This window comes from Enhydra lutris, unplaced genomic scaffold (assembly GCF_002288905.1).
Source record: "Enhydra lutris kenyoni isolate GAN:26980312 unplaced genomic scaffold, ASM228890v2 scaffoldscaffold25, whole genome shotgun sequence".
Taxonomy (NCBI): Eukaryota; Metazoa; Chordata; class Mammalia; order Carnivora; family Mustelidae; genus Enhydra; species Enhydra lutris.
The window spans coordinates 7,626,462-7,644,924 of record NW_019154109.1 but is presented as its reverse complement, the minus strand read 5'-3'; the positions used below and the strand labels follow the sequence as shown (position 1 = coordinate 7,644,924).

The following is an 18,463-nucleotide window of genomic DNA, read 5'->3' as shown; positions in this document are numbered from 1 at the left end:
GTGGGCGGGGTTGGGGGGGGTGATGTTCTTTCACACAGGGAGGGTGAAGGAAAGAGAAACACACATGCGTGTGGGATTTTTCCGTCCGATGCAGTGGTTCTTAGTCCTGGCTTCCTATTAAACCACTTGGGAATTCCCCCCCCCAATATTTTACACGAAGCGTTTGAAATATATGGCGAAGTTGAAGGGATTTGGCAACGAACAACCATATACCACCATCCAGATTCTACCCTTAACCTTTTCCTAGACTTGTTCTCACCTCCCTCTCCCATCTATCCATAAATCCATTTTATTTTTGGTGCATTTCAAAGGAAATTGCAGACATCAGTACACTTTGCCCTACATACTTCAGCATCAACGACAACGGAGTTCAATTTCGGTTTACAGGGTTTTCTCTTTTGATATAAGATTTACATACAAAGAAATCCTGGAGAGGTTTTTTGTTTTTTGTTTTTAATACCATGCCTGCATCGTATCCCCAGAGATCGATCTCACTGGACTGGAGTGGGATGTAGGCACCAGAGTATTTTAAGAGATCCCTGTATACACGGGGGTGCGTGGGCAGCTCAGTCAGTTAAGCGTGTGACTCTTGGTCTTGGCTCAGGTCTTGATCTCAAGGTTGGGAGTCCCCCGCCTTGGGGAGCTTCCCAGCGTGGAATTGCTTTTAAAAAGTGAAATAAAAATAAAAATAAAAATAAATGCAATGCTGCAGCCAGAGTTGAGAAACAGATATAATAAGAAGCAAAAGACTTTATTTTTATTTCCCCCAAGCAGAACGTAGAGGTCCTCTGCCCGCTTCCCTTCCCCTGCTGCTCTCCATGTGTGCATCGTACAACCATGTCCATGCTTCGTTGGGGGAGGGAGATCCCCTGGGTGCATGTGAATCCACTCATTCTTGAGTTAGCATTATATTATACACATCTAATGTGTATTTCCAGTGGCAAAGGCCATACCTGTTTCAGATTCCGTACCTGTCACTGTGATGAAACCATACAAATTTTCATATGATGAATAGGGTACTTATGAAATGGCAGTAGATGGTGGAGGTGATGGGTGTGGTGATGGCAGCCAGGGTGGCACGATGGGGCTGGTGCTACTGGTGGAGATGGCAAGCTGCAGGTGGGGCGCAGCGGTGAATCTGAGGGCACAGCGCTGTGGCGATCATTATCCTGGTAATGCTGCTGGTGTCACCCATCCTGCGGGGACAGCGTGCAAAGAGATGCTCCTTCTCCTTGCTAATACTGTCTGGGAAAAATGTTGGTTGTCCCAGGGCCGGGAGGTGGGTCCCTCTATCTGAGAACACCACTGCATTCAGAGAAACTACCTGAGAACCTTATCTGCCCCCAGAGACCTGGAAGAGGGCCTGACAGAGTGGCAGCAGCTCCACGTTCAGCTACCCCGTCCCACTGCACTTGAACAAGACCCAGCTCCCGTATTAACTCCAAATGGATCATTAGGAAAGTGTATTTAAGACGAACAGTCCTGGGAGCCAGCCGGAGTGGGATGCCAGCCATCTCATGATCAATAGAGATTTTATTTGCTGCCTACGTGGTTTCCTGTTCCTTTCATGCCTGGTACGCTCGCGGGAAGACAGAGGAGAAGTGCTCTGGGTCCCTCTCCGTTAACCCAGGCAGGAGAGGCCGAGGGGCACCAAGTCCCAGAACACTCCCGATCTCTCATTATGCCTGCTAGCTGGCGTCCCTCTGAACTGTCCTGGGCTGCCGGGTTTCAGAGAGATTTTAAAGGATGAGAATGAGGTTGGGCTGCTAAGACATACTATCCTTTTAAAATATATGCATAAATAAGCCCATAGAATGATGCCAGAAAATACCTATAAAATAATGTTGTCCAATCCTTTCATTTTACAGATGAGAAAACCAAGGCCAAGTGGGCAGCAAATAAGAGAGTGTTGAGAACAACAGTAAAAATCCCGCTCGTGGATATAACATCTCTAACGATGCAGACGTCTCACACCTGGGATCTGACCGGGTTTTTAGACCAGGCCAACGAGCTGGCAACAACTTCCTGCCCATCTGGCAGACGGTTCCTGGGCCCCTTCCCAGACTCTTGCCGCCAGCGATGAGCCCTTCGTGACATATTTGTAGCACTGACGGTTCAGAGTGCACCCTTCACACTCATGTGCTCATCTCCTCCATACCCTATCTCTGCATGAAAGACAGACGGTACTAGTCTTATCCCTGTTTTTCAGAGGAGAAAACAGAGGATCATAGAGGGGAAGCATCTTGCCAAGCTTGCACAGTTGGTAAATGGCAGAATGGGAACCAGGATTCAAGTGTCCTGTGTCCATGGGCCAGGGCTGCCATCGCAAAGTACCAGGAACCAGGGGTGGTTAAAAACAGTAGAAATTTATTGTCTCTGTGCTGGAGGCCTGAAGCCTGGAGTCAAGGTGTGGCAGGGCCACACCCACTCTAAAACCCCAGGGGAGACTCCTTGCTCCGCTCCCCCTAGCTCCCGGAACTGGCCGTTGGCCTTTGGCCGTAGGCGGTCCTCAGCTCTCCGCTGTAGCCATCACATGGATTTCTCCCTGTGCCTCTCTGCGTCCAGACTTTCCTCCTCTTATAAGGATACCAATCCCTGGAGGAGGACCCTCCTTAACGCAGTATGAACTCATCCTAACTTGATTACATCAGCAAAGGTCCGATTTCCAGATTAAGGTCACATTCACAGGTACTGGGAGTTGGGACTTAAATATATCTTTGGGGGGAAGCGGTGTTCAGAGTTCAACCCATAATGGTCCCTATCCCAAGCCCATGTCCTTCTACAACATGCTGTTTACATGCTGTGCTCCATCCCACCCCCCTCTGTCCTCCCTATGTGCCACCAAGGACAAAGTGCTCCCCTCTTCTGCAGTGCAGAAAGTGGGGGCTGGCTGGGCCATGCTTCGTCTTCTGCTCTTCCCAAAGTATTACGAGCTACTAAGTAGAATTGTGAAATATAGGTGGGCTTTTTATCTTTTTTATTCTCAGACAGTAAAAATCATTGAGACTTGTCCTAATTAGTTTAATTTTGAAGTTTCTAAATATTGATTTAACCTCCACTCCTTTGTACTTGCTGCAGTCACTGAATTATGCCTGTTATTGATTACAGAGGGAAGCATTTCCATCCGCCAGGCTGTGCGGCATCTGGGAGCCCTTGGTCCCCCAGCAAGTGCACTGGGCTCAGAAGGCACAGACAGGCTTGGAGGAGAGGGTACCTCTGCCAGACTGGAAAGGGCCTTCCTTTTCCAAAGAAGGAGAGCTGTTCAGCATAGGCCATGGGCCAGTTTTTTTCTCTTGCGTTGGCCCACACCAAAGGAAGTTAAATAAGAAGTCACTGGAAATCTCCCCCATTGCATTCTGGGTCCTAGGAGAACTGGGCAGTGGGGGGTGGGGCCAAGGTCTAGAGCACAGGTTTTGGAAAGCAGCCCTTAGGCTTTGGCAACAGCCAGAACCTCGTCTGGGTCATGTCTCTACCAGCTAGACCTTCTTGAGCAAGGTCCCTGCCCTCTCACGTCTGGGAAACGGGGCTCTAACCCCCTCCCACAGTGTGCCTCCAAGCGCTCAGCGCAGGCTCATGTCAGGCTGCTGGCCCGAGGCCGGGCTCACAATCAGTTTTCAATCCACAGTTGCCACTGGCAGCATTGCTGTCCCACCGGGAAAATCAGGACCAGCCTTGGAAGCACACTGTATCTTCAGGCCCTGGCTCTAGGACTTGTTTGCTGTAGGACCTTGGGCAAGTCATTTACTACCCTTTCCAATAAAGTGGAGTGGAGTAATGACCTGGGGCGCCTGGGTGGCTCAGTCGGTTAGGCGGCCGACTCTTGATTTTGGCTCAGGTCATGATCTTGGGGGATGTGAGATTGAGCCTGGCATTGGGCTCAGGGCTCAGCACATAGTCTGCTTGGGATTCTGTCTCTCTCTCCTTCTGCCCCTCCCCTGCTCTTGCTCTCTCTTTCTCTCTCTAAAAATCAATCAAATCATTTTTTAAAATGGGGTGATGACATCTGCGACCTCCCTGGGCTGTCGTGAGGATCACGTAGGATCACAAACCCAGCAGAACTGAAGTGGTGAGGGGCATCCAGTCCTGATGGGTTATGACCGAAGGCCGTGGTAGCCGCAGCCTGGAGGCTCCTTTGGCCACACTCCGCGGGCAGTAGCCTGTCCAGACCATCCTGGCTCCGACCGGCCGCTCCAGCCTCTTTGCCACATTACCCACATTCTCCAGCCCGAAGGGGGACCATGCGGTTCTTGGAACTCACTTCCTCTGTTTTTGTTTTGTTTTGTTTTGTTTTGTTTTCCCAGGACCTTTGCTCCTGGTGTTCCCTATAGGCGTAGAATGCCTCCCACCATCTCTGCGACACTTCCTCTGGGAATTTGTTTTAAGGAACTTTATCATGATACAACTTGCCTTGTACAATTCAGTGACTTTTAGTAAATTTGCCCAGCTCCAACGTGTGGCAAAATCGCGTTCTCTCCGCTAGGCTGTGCCGCTGCTGCCCTCAGTATATGCTTCTGTGACCGCTCTTATCAGATGTTAGTAGATCAGGGTTTTTTTTTAATCTGTGACTCTCGGCCTGCCCTTCCCATCGCCTGGCATCCCTACCCCCTCATGGCGCCAGCACACAGTCAGAGCTCTATTAATGCTCACTGGGTAAACCGTTTCCTTGTGGCCGTGACAGAACGGGTGAGGGGATCTGGGATACCCGAGTCTTCACTGTCACCGTAGTGATGAGAAACTCATCATCCACGTAGCTGTCACTGAGCACGCCCAGCAGGCACCGTCCCGGTTTGCAGAGTTTGGATCTCAGCAGGAGGGGCCTGACAGGGGATCCGGCCCTGGTAGCCTTGAGCAGGAGCATTGGTCAGAATCCCCCAGCAGAGGGCTTGTTCGGCCTTCGTTACCAGGGCCCACCCTCTGAGCACCTGACTCTGTAGCCATCCTTGGGCTGGGCTCAAGGACCCACCCTTCCAACAAGTTCCCAGGTGACGCCGCCATGGCTGGTCTGGGGACCCCCACTGGAGAGCTGCTGGTCCAGCCCAACCACCCTGTTTCACAGATGGAAGCCCCAGTCCTGATGCGTCCCAAGGTCTGCCCCCAGGCTGAGACTAGAACACAGCCCAATTGTGTCCTGTGTCGTCTACCCTCGGGTCCTGTGTCCTGACCTCCGCTCCCCGCTCTGGGCCTCAGGGAAAATGCGCGAGGAGCAGAGAAGCCTGGAGAGAACTTCTGAGAGATGCTCATCCCAGGCCTGACCCGGGCTGCAGAGGGAGAGGCCAGCGGCACTGGGGAGGGGACCTGGAGGAGGTGCTGAGGACTGACAGGCCATTCTCACTGCCATTAGGGGAGAAAACAACCCACCGGCAGGGCCTCGGCCACAGCCATTTATGCCGCAGGCTGCCCCGACAGCTGACAGAGGCAGAAGGCGGGAGCCCTGTGCTGAGACAGAGGCTCCTTCGCTGCGTGATTTATCTCTGAGCTTCATCTGGCAAACCTGCTGATGAAACGAGTCTCCTTTTCTCTCCGCCTCATCAATTTTCATTCTGATTTCATTTTCCTTTTCCGTTAGAAGAGGTTTGGCCTTTCTCCTTGTTTAACTGGTCTGCTCCCCATTCGCTCTGCCTCCCTTTCTCCTCCCTTTCTCTGGGTCCCAAACCCTCCCCCCACCCCTTGCCCTGGGCATCTCCCAGAGTGCCCGGGGTCCCTCCCTCCGCACCCCAACACTGTGGAGAGAGAAACCTCCTCATCTAGCTCCCCATTCACCTCAGACAATGCTGATTCCCTCTCTTCTTTCCAGGGCCACAGAGCCACAGAGCTGCTCTGGGACCGCTCACAGTCCAAGAGAGGAGGCGTGGGTTCTCAGAGGATGAGGGAAGGAGCAAGGGATTGATTAATTTGTAGGAGAGGCCACGGTCAGGGAAGACTTTAAGGATGGGAAGGAAGTCCCAAGATATACAAGCGAGACCTCCTGAGCAAGGACCCTGCTTGTGCAAAGGCTCAGGGGCAGGAGAGAGCATGAATTGCACCCCTCCGAAGTCCCCCTCCCCCACCCCTTCCCCTTGCCCTCGCACCAAGCTCCCAGGGATCTACTGTGTTTCAAGAGATATTCTGCGGGACGCCTGGGTGGCTCAGTGGGTTAAGCCTCTGCCTTCGGCTCAGGTCATGATCTCAGGGTCCTGGGATCGAGCCCCGCATCGGACTCTCTGCCCAGCAGGGAGCCTGCCTCCCCCCCTCTCTCTTCCTGTCTCTCTGCCTGCTTGTGATCTCTCTCTGTGTGTGTGTGTCAAATAAATAAATAAAATCTTTAAAAAAAAAAAAAAAAAGATATTCTGGGGCCCCGGCGGAGGTCGGGGGAGGGCAGCCTTTTCGGAGCAATGCAGGAACTGCCCAGCACCCCCCCCCCACACACACACACTGGATTGTAGGAGGGCCAAGGGGAGCAGCAGGGAGGGAGGCTGGAGAGGCCCATGGGTCGGCAGCTGGGCTGGGCCGCCCCTCTGACTTGAGAGGATCCATAGCCCTTGTGGAACGACCAGGGGCTGCCGTCAGGCTGGGCCCTGTAGAACTCTGCCCACAGCCTCTCCCAGTTGCCAGGGAGCATCTGGGGGAAACGGAGGCACTGCTCACCTAAGCCAGGAGGAGCCATGTTGTTTATTGGGTGAGGGCTGTGTCGGACAGCAGTGACCTGTAAACGAGCTGAGTCCCAGAACTGTCCTGCAGACTCGGGACAGGACCCCACTTGGAGGCCCCAGAGAGGGCAGCTAGCTGCACAGGGAAGGGGTGGCAGCCTGCAGGGGAAGGGTCCCTAGGAGAAGGTGCCCGTGCCTTGGAGGCCAGGCGACCAGCGACGGGCCAGTCTGGTGCTGGCTTGCTGCAAAGATGGTCTAGAAGCCAGGGACCGGGCCTCAGACAGACTGAGGTGGATGAAACAGAAGGGGGCTCTACTGAGCACCAGGCATTTTACAGATGTGCTCTTCCTCCAGCTGCCCTGGGAGGTAGGCTCTCTCCCCAGACCCAGAGGAAGAACCCGAGTGAGGGTGCTCAAGGTCACCCAGCCAGCGCCAGGACTCAAGTGCAGAGCGCTTTTAGCGCCCTGCCCTGAGCCACTAACCTCGGCTCTCAGAGGGGCTGGTGGAGTCCACAGGATTGCCGGAGGGGGCCTGGGACTACTCTAGAAGGGCGAGGCTCATCGCAGGATCCTGTGGAATCCAGAGGCAAAGAAGCCTGAGTTGGAGAGCAGTGCCGTCTCCACCAGGGGGCAGGCCCAAGCCAGGGGCAGGGGAGCCAGGGGCATACATAAGAATATAGACCCCAGGAGCAGTGTGTGTCTCCTTCCAGGGGCCAAGAAAGGAGGCAGAAGGGCCTGAGCGCAGACTCTGACCAGCCTGGTCTCCGAGAGCACCTGCGCAAGCAGCCCTCCTCTCTCCCTGCTCTGCCTCACCTGCCCCTCCCTCTTGCTGTCCTTCTGCGGATATTTCCTAAGCTCCTACTGTGTGCCAGACTGTGGGAGGAGGGCCTCACAGTCTGGTGGGAGACACAGACTGAAAGGAACCAGCAGCTCATTATGGAGGGATGCTGGGCACCATGGGAGCCGGGAGAGGGGCTGAGGGGTCAGGGCAGGCGTCCTACGGGTGGGCAGAGGGTTGGCAGAACCTGGCAGCACAGGGCAGCGGCAGACTCCGCCCGCACTGCTCCCCGCTCCCCACTCCCCTGCAGCCTCCCGCAGTGCAGCTACCTCCTGGCACCCACCACAGCTAATTAAGAAAGAAAGAGGCAGGCTCCCTTCCAGACACCAGAATTCTAGCACCCTCTGCCCAGGCCAGCCAGGAGACAGGGAATGGAGAGACTTCGGCTTGGGACAAGGCCCTGTCCTCCAGGGCCAGGGAGGGGCTTTTCCTGGAGTGCTCCCTCTTGCACTACAGAGGAAAGGGGGGGCAAGGGTGGAGAAGGGAGCCCTCATCCTTTCCCCAGGAGGTGCCCTCCCACTTCCCTCTCTACTCTCCTCCAGCCCCCCCCCCCCACCCCTACCTACTCTCAGAAATCAGCTTCTGGCTCCAGAGCCATGGAAATAGAAAGGGCGAGCAGTGATACCCTGGACCCCAATCTGGGCTTCCCATGTTCCAGCTGCGGGCCTTGGTCTGACCCCACAGCTCCACTGAGCTTGAGCTCTGGGTCTGTGAAGGACCCACCTCTCTGCTAATGGTTGGGAGCCAGCTAGAAATCCTGGCCCAGAGCAGGAGCTCAGGAAAGTCACACCTTTCTTCTGAGACTCTGCCTTAGGTCATCCTTCCAGAGGCATCGATGGGAGCAGAAGGGACTCAGCCTCACCAAAGAGAGGTGCTCAGTGGAATAATGGTTTTCAGGGTCTTACCATGGTGACCCAAGGGCAAAGTAAATGCACGGTTTTGCATCAGGTTCCTGACTGTGCCCAAGTGTGGATGTGTGCATGCAAAACAGAGCTAAACTTTCGCAAAACAGCACTCCGTCCAGCTGCATTCAGTGTTATTTTCTATAGTATTTCATTTTTTTAAAATGCAGATTGTGACTCACTTTAAAAATTGTTTCCGTGCCCTGCTGCATGGGCTAAGATCGACAGTGCACACCGTAGAACGCCTCCAAGCCCTACAGGGAGCATGTGGCCTGCACAGGGCTCTGAGGACACAAGAACCAGTAACAAAGCTCCCTTGCCTCCAGGAGCTCACAGCCTGACTGGGAAGTCAGACTCCTGGACTCACCATAAGGAAGGGGCTCCTCAGGAGGAGGTCTGTTCCAAGAGTCTCGGGGGCTGGGATGCGGTGGGAGAGACCACCCTTCTCGGAGGGAGTCAGACCTGTGCAAAGTGTCACCGAGGAGGTGGCATGGGGGACGACGGGCTTTTGTGGCTGAAGAAGACCTGACAGTTGGAGTTGGAGAAGGGCTTCGCGGAGCGAGGGGCCCCAGGTGTGGAAGGGACTGGCAAGTGTCCAGTTTCACAGGAGTGTGGGGTGTCTGGGAACGAGATGGCCGTGGAGAGGTGAGCAGGAGGCCCCCCGAAAAGGCTGACTGACACAAGGGTCACGGCAAGAAAGGAGAGGGGAGAGTAAAGGCAAGCACTGCGGCAGGTGTGGGAGGTGGGAGAGGGACAGGTCAAGGTGGTGGAGAGCTCCCGTCTTGGAGACCGCTGGACGGCGGGGCTGGCGGACAGATGTGGGAGGGCGAAGCCAAGAGCAGGTGTGGCGGGAGACGTGGGATGTTGGATATGGGGCAAGTAGAGAGGAAGAGCCTCTGACACAAGGGTTGTGGAGAGGCCCGGGGATGGCGAGCAGCGAGGCTGAGCCTCTCCTTCCTGGCCACCCCCACATTTGTCCTCGTGCCTGGTGCTCCATTCTCTGTAAAGGGAAGACCTCGATGTTCAGCGGTGGACAGGAGGCATCAGGAGGTGGCCAGGACCCCGCAGGGCTTTGGGGAAGGGAGGTTGGAGGAGAGGCACAGAGCGGCCAGGGGTGTGCGGGGCGGGAGGTCATCCTGCCATCTTCCTGCCTCGGGCACATGGCTGGATATTGATTGGGAGGGTGCCTTGGGATCCTTTTGGAGTGCTGGAAATCTTCACATCTTGTGTTGGTTGGTGTCCGTCCGGGTACCTACTAATGGGGAAATTCGTGGAGCCGCGCACTTGGGACGAGTGCCATGTACGTACTCTGCTGTACATATGTTACACTTCAAAATATTTTTTCTAAGTTTATCACAAAAGGTGAGAGCTGAGACGTAGGTGGTAAGATGGAATGAGAGGCAGCTGTGAGGGGGCCGAATGAAGGCCAAGAACAGCGCTCTGTACACCTGACCCCCGCACTCCCCCCGGTGGTGGTTCTGGGAGGAGGGTATTATCCCCACTTCCCAGCTCCGGGCATCTGAGGCTCACAAGGTTGCCTGCTTGGCCCAAGGTCACACAGCAGGCGGCAGAGCCAGGCTGACTCTGATGCCAAAGCCCGGGCTTCTTCCACTCCACCGCTCCTCCTTTGCATATGTTATTTATGGAATCCACACTCTGCAAGGCTAGATAAACGCTCAGTTCCCCTCTGCTCGCTCCGGCGGCTCGCTCCGAGGTCCTGCCTGTCTGTGATTCAATGAGAGGTGGGAGTGAGGAGCCCGGTTCACCTCCCAGGAGGAGCAGGAGGCCAGGTGCGCGGATGGAGGGCTGGCCTCTCTCCCCGTGCGCCCCTCCCACCCAGCGCTTATCTGCGGGTGAGGAGACCGGAGTTTATCAACGCTACACTCAATTATGCTGCCCATCTGTCTCCACAGCTCAGGGAGACCTGGCACTGAAGCGGCGAAGGCCAGGCCATCGATCACCACCACCGGTCCTCCCTCCGGACCCTTGACTTGGGCTCTGGGAGGCTGGGTGGAGGCTGCCGGGAAGGGGAGGCAAGGGAGGAGAGGATGAGGCTCCCTATCCACCAACCACATGGAGGAGCGCATCCCGCAGGAGCATCCCGCAGGAGCTCGGGGACCGAGCGGGGGCGGGGCGGGGCCGGGGCGGGACTGAGCGGGGGCGGGGGGGGGGGGGCAGGAGAAGAAGCAGCCTTTGACAACAGCTTCTCCCAAAATCTTCGTTCAGAGCTTTGCCAAGGATCTGAGTTTAATAGGGAATGTAAGGGACCATTCCACACTTCATACCAAATCAAGAGCAGCTGCCTGGAGGAGGTGAGTCCCACATACCTTGCAGAGCCAGCTCTTGCAAGAGAAACTTTGCCCCTGGAGTGGACAGCCCTGCTTCCCTGACTGTGGCCCCAGAGCCTTCAGTCTCCCATCACTGAAGGCCAAGGCTGGCCAGCAGCCCCCAGCCCCCAGTCAGAAGGCAGGCTGAGGTCATGTGCAGCCTGCTGGCTCTGTGTCCCCCTGGTGCCAAGGCCAGCCACGCTCACACAGGGACAGTGTCTTCCCTGTGCTGTCCAAGTGGAGAGGGGTGTCCCTCTAGCCTGAAATCAAGGAGTGGTGTCTGCAGGGGCCCATCAGGTGGCTCTGGGGGAGGAGTAGCTGAGGACTCAGGTCAGCTCTGAAGGGATTTGCATCTGAGGCAGGCGCTCTGGGTCAACCCTGTGCTCTGCTCCTATAAGGCAGACTTGGATCCACCAGGCAACAAGCCTTGGCTGGGCTGTGGCTCAGGTTCTGGAGTCCAAGGCCTAGGTTCAAATTCTGGCCCAGCCACGTGGAAGCTGTGTAACCTCTGGGAAGTTACATAAGCCCCCCAAGCCCCGGGTGCTTCCGCTGCAGGTCCAAACTGAATAACCCTTCTCTGCCTATATGCGGGGTCGATGGGAGGCTCATCTCTTTCACCGCTGGTGTCTTTCACAAGCACCTTCTGTATGCGCAGCCTGCACTCAGTGCTTTGGGGCTGCAAAAAGCGTGTCAGACGTGGCCCCTGCTGCAAGGAGCTTGAAATCCAGTTGGGGAAAATGTCCACACAATCATTTGAACTCCTGCTCACCCCGGAGATTATAGATAAAAGGCAATTAGCTTTTTCTGCAGCTCCCGGCAGAGTTCGCTAATCAGCCTGCGTGAGTGGGCATGAGTGGGCATGTGCAAGACGGCCTGAACCCGTGTTGGCAGGTGAGTAGGCAGCTCGGTGCTCCTCCCTGGAAGGGGCTGCGTGCTCAGCAGCGAGGGGGAGGACCTGTCTGGGCCATTGCCAAGCCTTGGGATCAGGGGTGTGGCCAAACGTGAGTCATCCAGTCACTGCCTCTCTCTGGGTGCTGAACCCCAGCCCTGGGCTCCTGGCTGGGGAGGAGGCCCTCTGCCTCCCCCACCTGCCTAGCCAGAGGGGCGTGAGGAGGAGCGTGCTGCCTGGGGTAGAGGGAAAGGCGACTCTTGGGAGGTTTTTAATTAAGTCTTAAGTGGCTCCTTCACCCCCTGCACACATCTGAGCCTCTGTAGCACAAAGGTGTTAGAACAAAGGTGTTGGAGGAGAGGCACCTGTGGCTCAGTCAGCAGCCAAAGCCAGGAGGATGCTCAGGCCTAGCAAAAGACCCCCTCGCCAGCCCCACAGCCTTCTCTGCCCTTCAGAACTGTCCTGGGCTCTCCTAATCCTTTTGCATTTTCCAGCCCTGCCAGAGGGTCACTCTGTAAAGGTGTGACGGTTTCTCTGTCTCTGCCCATTGCTTCCCCACGCCACCTGGCGGCCACGCTGGGCCACAGTGGGCCAGCTCAGCAGGGGCCTGTTGAGCAACAGGACCCAATTTCTGCTCCCCCTGAGAAGTCCTAGAGCTGCAGAGTCTCGCAAGCCCGGGGGATGACCAGAGCTGGACGAGAGCTCATGTTTATTGAGCTCCTTCTGTGTGTGCCCCACTCCGCTCCCTTAACCCTGATGACCACCTCATTTTAGACATAAGGAGCTGATGCTCTGAGAAGTCAGTACGTCTTCCCAGCGTGCTCTGGTAGGAAGGGGTAAGTAATAATAAGATCTCTGCCGGTGGGTTCTGCTCCCTCGTGCCGGGCCTAGGCAGGAGGCAGGGCCTCTGGTGTGTACGTGCAGGAGGACGACTAGCCTAGGTCCAGGCCCGTGACTAGGTCATCCTGGGACTCAGCTGATCCCTGTTGCCTCTCCATGCACAGAGTAGACTGCAGAATCCCCTACCCTCTTCCTGCCCACCGCTCCCTGGCTTGGGCGGCCGAGTCTCCCAGGCTCCCCTCCACACACGTGTGCGGGCCTGCATGCGTGTGGACACGTGTGTTTGTTTGCTCTGAGTTTTATGTCAGGACACACACACCCCCACGCAAAACCTCTGTGCATTTTAAGTCACGGTTGTTTTCCCAGCTTCAGAAATAGCTGCAGAGGAAGGTGGGAAGTAGTCAAACGTAAACAGGCATACCGCTCTCCTGCTCAGGGGAGGGCACCCCACCTCCAACTGCTCCCCACCCCTCCCCAGCATCCTGGAAGTGGGCTGAGGTGGACACAGAGACACATGGCCCCAGGGGACAAGAATGGGCAAACAGTTTCCTGCAGCCACGGCCAGGCCTGGGGACGGAGTCTGGTGTAAGTCACCCAGCCTCTGGACTTGGGCGGGCTCCCGTCTCCTGCCGCTTACCAGCTATGTGTCTTGAGCCAAATTCTTTAACCTCTCATGAACCTCAATGTCGTCATCTGCAACGGTGTGGGAGGGGGGGATTAATGCTTATCTTGTTGACTCGTTATGATGTTATGACCGTTAAGTGAAATAAGATATTCAGAGTCTTTGAAGAGCCCGGGCACATCTCAGGTGCTGCAATTGCTGGGTGATTCCCTGATACCTGCATTTGGAACACTACCTGAATGGGACCTCCGCTCAGGAAGGGACTGGGCCCAGCAAGTCCCCCTGGTTTTCCCCCATGTCGGTTGTAGGCCAAGGCTGGACTTGCCTCCAGGGCCATGGAGCCTGGCCTTGGGATCTGTGGGAGAGCCCGGATTACCCATACCTGGGAAGGGGGAAAGAGCAGGGGCTTTGATTCTACACTGGGGGTAGGAGGGGAACCTGCGGGGGGATGGGGTCCTGGGGCCACAGAGATTGATTCACACAGTAAACATTCACTGGGCCCCTGCTGTGTGCTCCTAACACAGTCATAACTGAGAGAGGTTCCCAGCTGGAGAGCCATTTCCATGAGATGGGGTCCAGGCTAGGACAGAGGGGAACATGGGGCTCTCTAAGAGCATGAGGAGGGCCCCTTAGGTCAGCCAGGGGCGGGGAGTTTGGAAGAAGCTTCTGTAGGAGGTGACTGACCTTGAGTCTCAAAGAACAACTAGGCCTCGTCTGGGAGACAGAAGGAGACATGGGAAGGGGGCATGTGGCAGGATAACTTCAGCTTGAGAATGCTGTGCACACAGGGTAAGCGGGAGGACAGGAAGAGAAGCCAGGAGGTTGGCTATGGCCAGGTCATGTACCTCACCTGCCGTGCCAAGGAGCCCAGGCCCAGGCTTCTTCACCCCACCTCCTCCTTCCGGGGAGCTCTGCCAGGCTGCTGGGCAGTTGGGAAAGTTGCTAAAAACCGAAGCCGTACACGAGGAGAATCCCAAGCATACCCCGGGCCGCACCAGCCACTTCCCCAGCCAGTCTGGGTGTGGGCTTGGGGACCACTGCCTTCCTACTGCCAGAGTTCTGGGAGCCCCCTCACCCAGAATCTAGAATCTGTACTGTTTCCACCACCCCCTACCCACACTGCTCAGAGGGGTGCCTGGAAACTCTCACTGTATTTTCCATTTACCCAGTGAGCCAAGGAGGGAGGGGGGAGATGTAAGAAAGGTAGGAGAATCTGTTCCACATGTCTCAGCTCAGAAGGACTGTGGAGATGACAGAACTCCGGCATCCTCTCTCCCCTCCAGACACTCATGCACGCATACCCCTTCCTGAGTTATCCTGGAAGCTTCTTGGTTCATTCTTGCCCTCCTCCCAGGAAGACTTACTCCCTCAGCAGATAATAGAAAAGGACACTAAAGCCATAGAGTGGGACGCCTGGATGGCTCAGTGGGTTAAGCATCTGCCTTCGGCTCAGGTCATGCATGATCCCAGAGTCCTGGGATCAAGCCCCGCATTGGGCTTCTTGCTCACCAGGAGCCTACTTCTCCCTCTGCTGCTGCCCCTGCTTGTGCGAGCTCTCTCTATTCTATCTCTCTCTCTCTCTGACAAATAAATTTTAAAAAATAAAGCCTGAGGGCTGTAGGAGAGAACCCAGGAGCCCTGGGAGTGGCCCAGCCCACCTCTCTCAGCTCCTTCGCCCTCCGCAGTCAAACAGGGGTGACACGGGGTTGGGGGGGATGGATTCTGCTTCCCTGCCTCCTCCTTACTCTGCATCCTCTTTTTCCAGGGCTGCTGTGATGGGGCGTGGCAATGAATGAACCAGCCCAGCCCCAGCCGACAAGGATGGAGAGCTATACCCGGGAGGGTAAGAAGCGATGCCCACCCATCCCCACGTAGAATGACTGTCCTGGGAGGACCCTCAGCCTGCGAACTGGCAAGAGTGGAAGGACTCCAGACTCTTCTCGTGGATGGTCCCCTACCCTGCGGCACCATCATGAGGCTCCTTGTGGCCCCCCTCGTGCTGGCCTGGGTGGCTGGTGCCACTGCCACCGTGCCCGTGGTACCCTGGCGTGTGCCCTGCCCCCCTCAATGCGCCTGCCAGATCCGGCCCTGGTACACACCCCGATCGTCCTACCGCGAGGCCAACACCGTGGACTGCAACGACCTGTTCCTAACAGCCGTGCCGCCCGGGCTGCCCGTGGGCACTCAGACCTTGCTTCTGCAGAGCAACAGTATTGTCCGTGTGGACCAGAGTGAGCTCAGCTATCTGGTCAACCTCACAGAGCTGGACCTGTCCCAGAACAGCTTTGCGGACGCCCGAGACTGTGACTTCCGGGCACTGCCCCAGCTGCTGAGCCTGCACCTGGAGGAGAACCAGCTGACCCGGCTGGAGGACCAGAGCTTCTCGGGGCTGACCGGCCTCCAGGAGCTCTATCTCAACCACAACCAGCTCTACCGCATCGCCCCCAGGGCCTTTGCCGGCCTCGGCAACCTGCTGCGGCTGCACCTCAACTCCAACCTGCTGAGGGCCGTCGACAGCCGCTGGTTCGAGATGCTGCCCAACCTGGAGATCCTCATGATCGGGGGCAACAAGGTAGATGCCATCCTGGACATGAACTTCCGGCCGCTGGCCAATTTGCGCAGCCTGGTGCTAGCAGGCATGAACCTCCGGGAGATCTCCGACTACGCCCTGGAGGGCTTGCAAAGCTTGGAGAGCCTCTCCTTCTATGACAACCAGCTGGCCCGGGTGCCCCGGCGGGCCCTGGAGCAGGTGCCCGGGCTCAAATTCCTGGACCTGAACAAGAATCCACTGCAGCGGGTGGGGCCCGGGGACTTCGCCAACATGCTGCACCTCAAGGAGCTAGGGCTGAACAACATGGAGGAGCTGGTTTCCATCGACAAGTTCGCTCTGGTCAACCTCCCCGAGCTGACCAAGCTGGACATCACCAACAACCCCCGGCTGTGCTTCATCCACCCCCGCGCCTTCCACCACCTGCCCCAGATGGAGACCCTCATGCTCAACAACAATGCTCTCAGTGCCTTGCACCAGCAGACGGTGGAGTCCCTGCCCAACCTGCAGGAGGTGGGTCTCCATGGCAACCCCATCCGATGTGATTGCGTCATCCGCTGGGCCAACGCCACGGGCACCCGGGTCCGCTTCATCGAGCCACAGTCCACCCTGTGCGCCGAGCCGCCAGACCTCCAGCGCCGCCCCGTCCGCGAGGTGCCCTTCCGGGAGATGACGGACCACTGCCTGCCCCTCATCTCCCCCCGCAGCTTCCCCCCCAGCCTCCAGGTGGCCAGTGGAGACAGCTTGCTGCTGCACTGCCGGGCGCTGGCCGAACCGGAACCCGAGATCTACTGGGTCACTCCGGCTGGCGTCCGACTGACGGCTGCCCGTGCGGGCAGGAAGTACCGGGTGTACCCCGAGGGGACCCTCGAGCTGCGGAGGGTGACGGCAGACGAGGCGGGCTTGTACACGTGTGTGGCCCAGAACCTGGTGGGGACTGACAGTAAGACGGTTAGTGTGGTGGTTGGCCGGGCTCCCCTGCATCCAGGCCGGGACGAGGGATGGGGGCTGGAGCTCCGGGTGCGGGAGACCCACCCTTATCGCATCCTGCTGTCTTGGGTCCCCCCACCCAACACAGTCTCTACCAACCTCACCTGGTCCAGCGCCTCCTCCCCTCGGGGCCAGGGCTCCCCTGCTCTGGCCCGCCTGCCACGGGGCACTCACAGCTTCAACATCACCCGTCTCCTTCAGGCCACGGAGTACTGGGCCTGCCTGCAAGTGGCCTTTGCTGATGCCCACACCCAGTTGGCATGCGTATGGACCAGGACTAAGGAGGCCACTCCTTGCCACAGAGCCTTAGGGGACCAGCCCGGGCTCATAGCCATGTTGGCTCTCACTGTCCTCTTGCTGGCAGTGGGGCTAGCCACCCACCTGGGCACTGGTCGGCCCAGGCAGGGGGTGGGTGGGCGGCCTCTCCTTCCAGCCTGGGCTTTCTGGGGCTGGAGCGCCCCCTCGGTCCGAGTGGTGTCTGCGCCCCTCATCCTGGCCTGGAATCCAGGAAGGAAGCTGTCCAGGTCTTTGGAAGGGGAAACACTGTCCCCACCATTGCTGCAAAATTCCTGAAGCTTGGCCTGCTCGCCACGGTAGACAAGTACCTAGGACTCCTTTTTACTGAAAGGGAAGCAGTCTGGGCCAGATGCCCTGCCAGGAAAATGACATGGACACGCGTGCTGGAGGCCTGGCGGCTGGACCGAGACAGACGGGGCTTTGTTGCTTCAGGAGCTGCTCCTACTGGCTCCAAAAAGTCGCCGTTACCTTCTGGGGGCCTGTCTGCTGACATCATGAGGAGCATCTCTGAGGAACAGGAAGGACTCTGGCTGGAGCCTCCCATCTCCCTAGTTGTCTGTGTGCCCAGAGGCGCCTGGGCCCCTGCTTGGATGTCCCCCGCCTCTGTCCCCAGGCCCTTGGCCCAGGGGGAGAAGCCCCCACCTCTTCTCTTTCTTTGTACAGTTTCAGTTGCTTGCTCTTCCCCCTCCGGGGCAAGGGCGGAGGGAGGCCTCTCCTCCCCACCTTGGGGGACCACTCTCACAGTGGGTCCCCCACCAGATCTGAAAGACGTTTGGGGAGAGGGATGCCCAGGAACACCTCATCTTGGCAAGCCCAGATTGGCACTGCAAGGTTGACTTTCTACAGGCAATTTTGTACCTTTGTGGAGAAATGTGTCACCTCCCCCCAACCCCATTCACTCTTTTCTCCTGTTTTGTAAAAAATAAAAATAAACAAGAATAACAATAATAAGGGGGAAAGGAAACAAAAGGAAAAATCATCTTTGACTACTAAGTGTAACTCTAAAGTCCTCTTCTCAGGGGTCTGTACACCCAGCAGCTGGCGTGGGGAAGGGCTGGGACAGGACAGGAGGGGAGAGGGAGATGGTGACAGAGGGCACAGGTGTTCCCTGGAGGTCTGAATCTGGGCCTGCTCCCCAGAGCCCCTGTAAGTGTGAACGGGAGAGCTGGGGGCAGAAGTGCAGAGAGCAGGAGAGGCTGACAGGAGAGGGAGGAATCACAGGAGGAAAGGAGAGGGCTGGAGAAGAGAATGGAGAAAAGCTCAGAGAGATGGAGAGAGTGGAAATTTCCATCACCAAACATTGTCACCCCTTCTCTTTCCCTGATAAGCAATTAACATGCCAGTGCCTAGGAAGCACTTCCCAGCCTATTTCTAATTAAACAAACCCAAGAGGCAGCGTCATGCAGAGAATTGCAAATCATCAGGACAGCAAGAACTTTGGCTCACTGGGGCAGAAGGGGGAGTGGGCTGATAGAGGATTTGGGGAGGGAAAGACTGTGGGAGAAAGAAATTGCTGCATTGATCTTTCTGGTCCATTTCAGCATCATCTGCAATGAGCCTGGTTTGCTTTCGCAGTATTTTCTTT

General features: G+C 56.8%; 1 protein-coding gene across 1 annotated transcript; it reads left to right on the top strand.

Moving 5' to 3' along the window:
* The first annotated feature begins 14,814 nt into the window (after window positions 1-14,814).
* Window positions 14,815-17,154, top strand: LOC111151170 (leucine rich repeat neuronal 2). The gene has a single exon (XM_022508968.1). The coding sequence runs from the start codon at window positions 14,836-14,838 to the stop codon at window positions 17,152-17,154; it is 2,319 nt and encodes a 772-aa protein (XP_022364676.1). The 5' UTR covers window positions 14,815-14,835.
* The last annotated feature ends 1,309 nt before the right edge of the window (window positions 17,155-18,463 follow it).

Coding starts and splice junctions, on each gene's coding strand:
- LOC111151170 (XM_022508968.1), top strand. CDS start 14,836: ATGAACCAGCCCAGCCCCAGCCGACAAGGATGGAGAGCTATACCCGGG.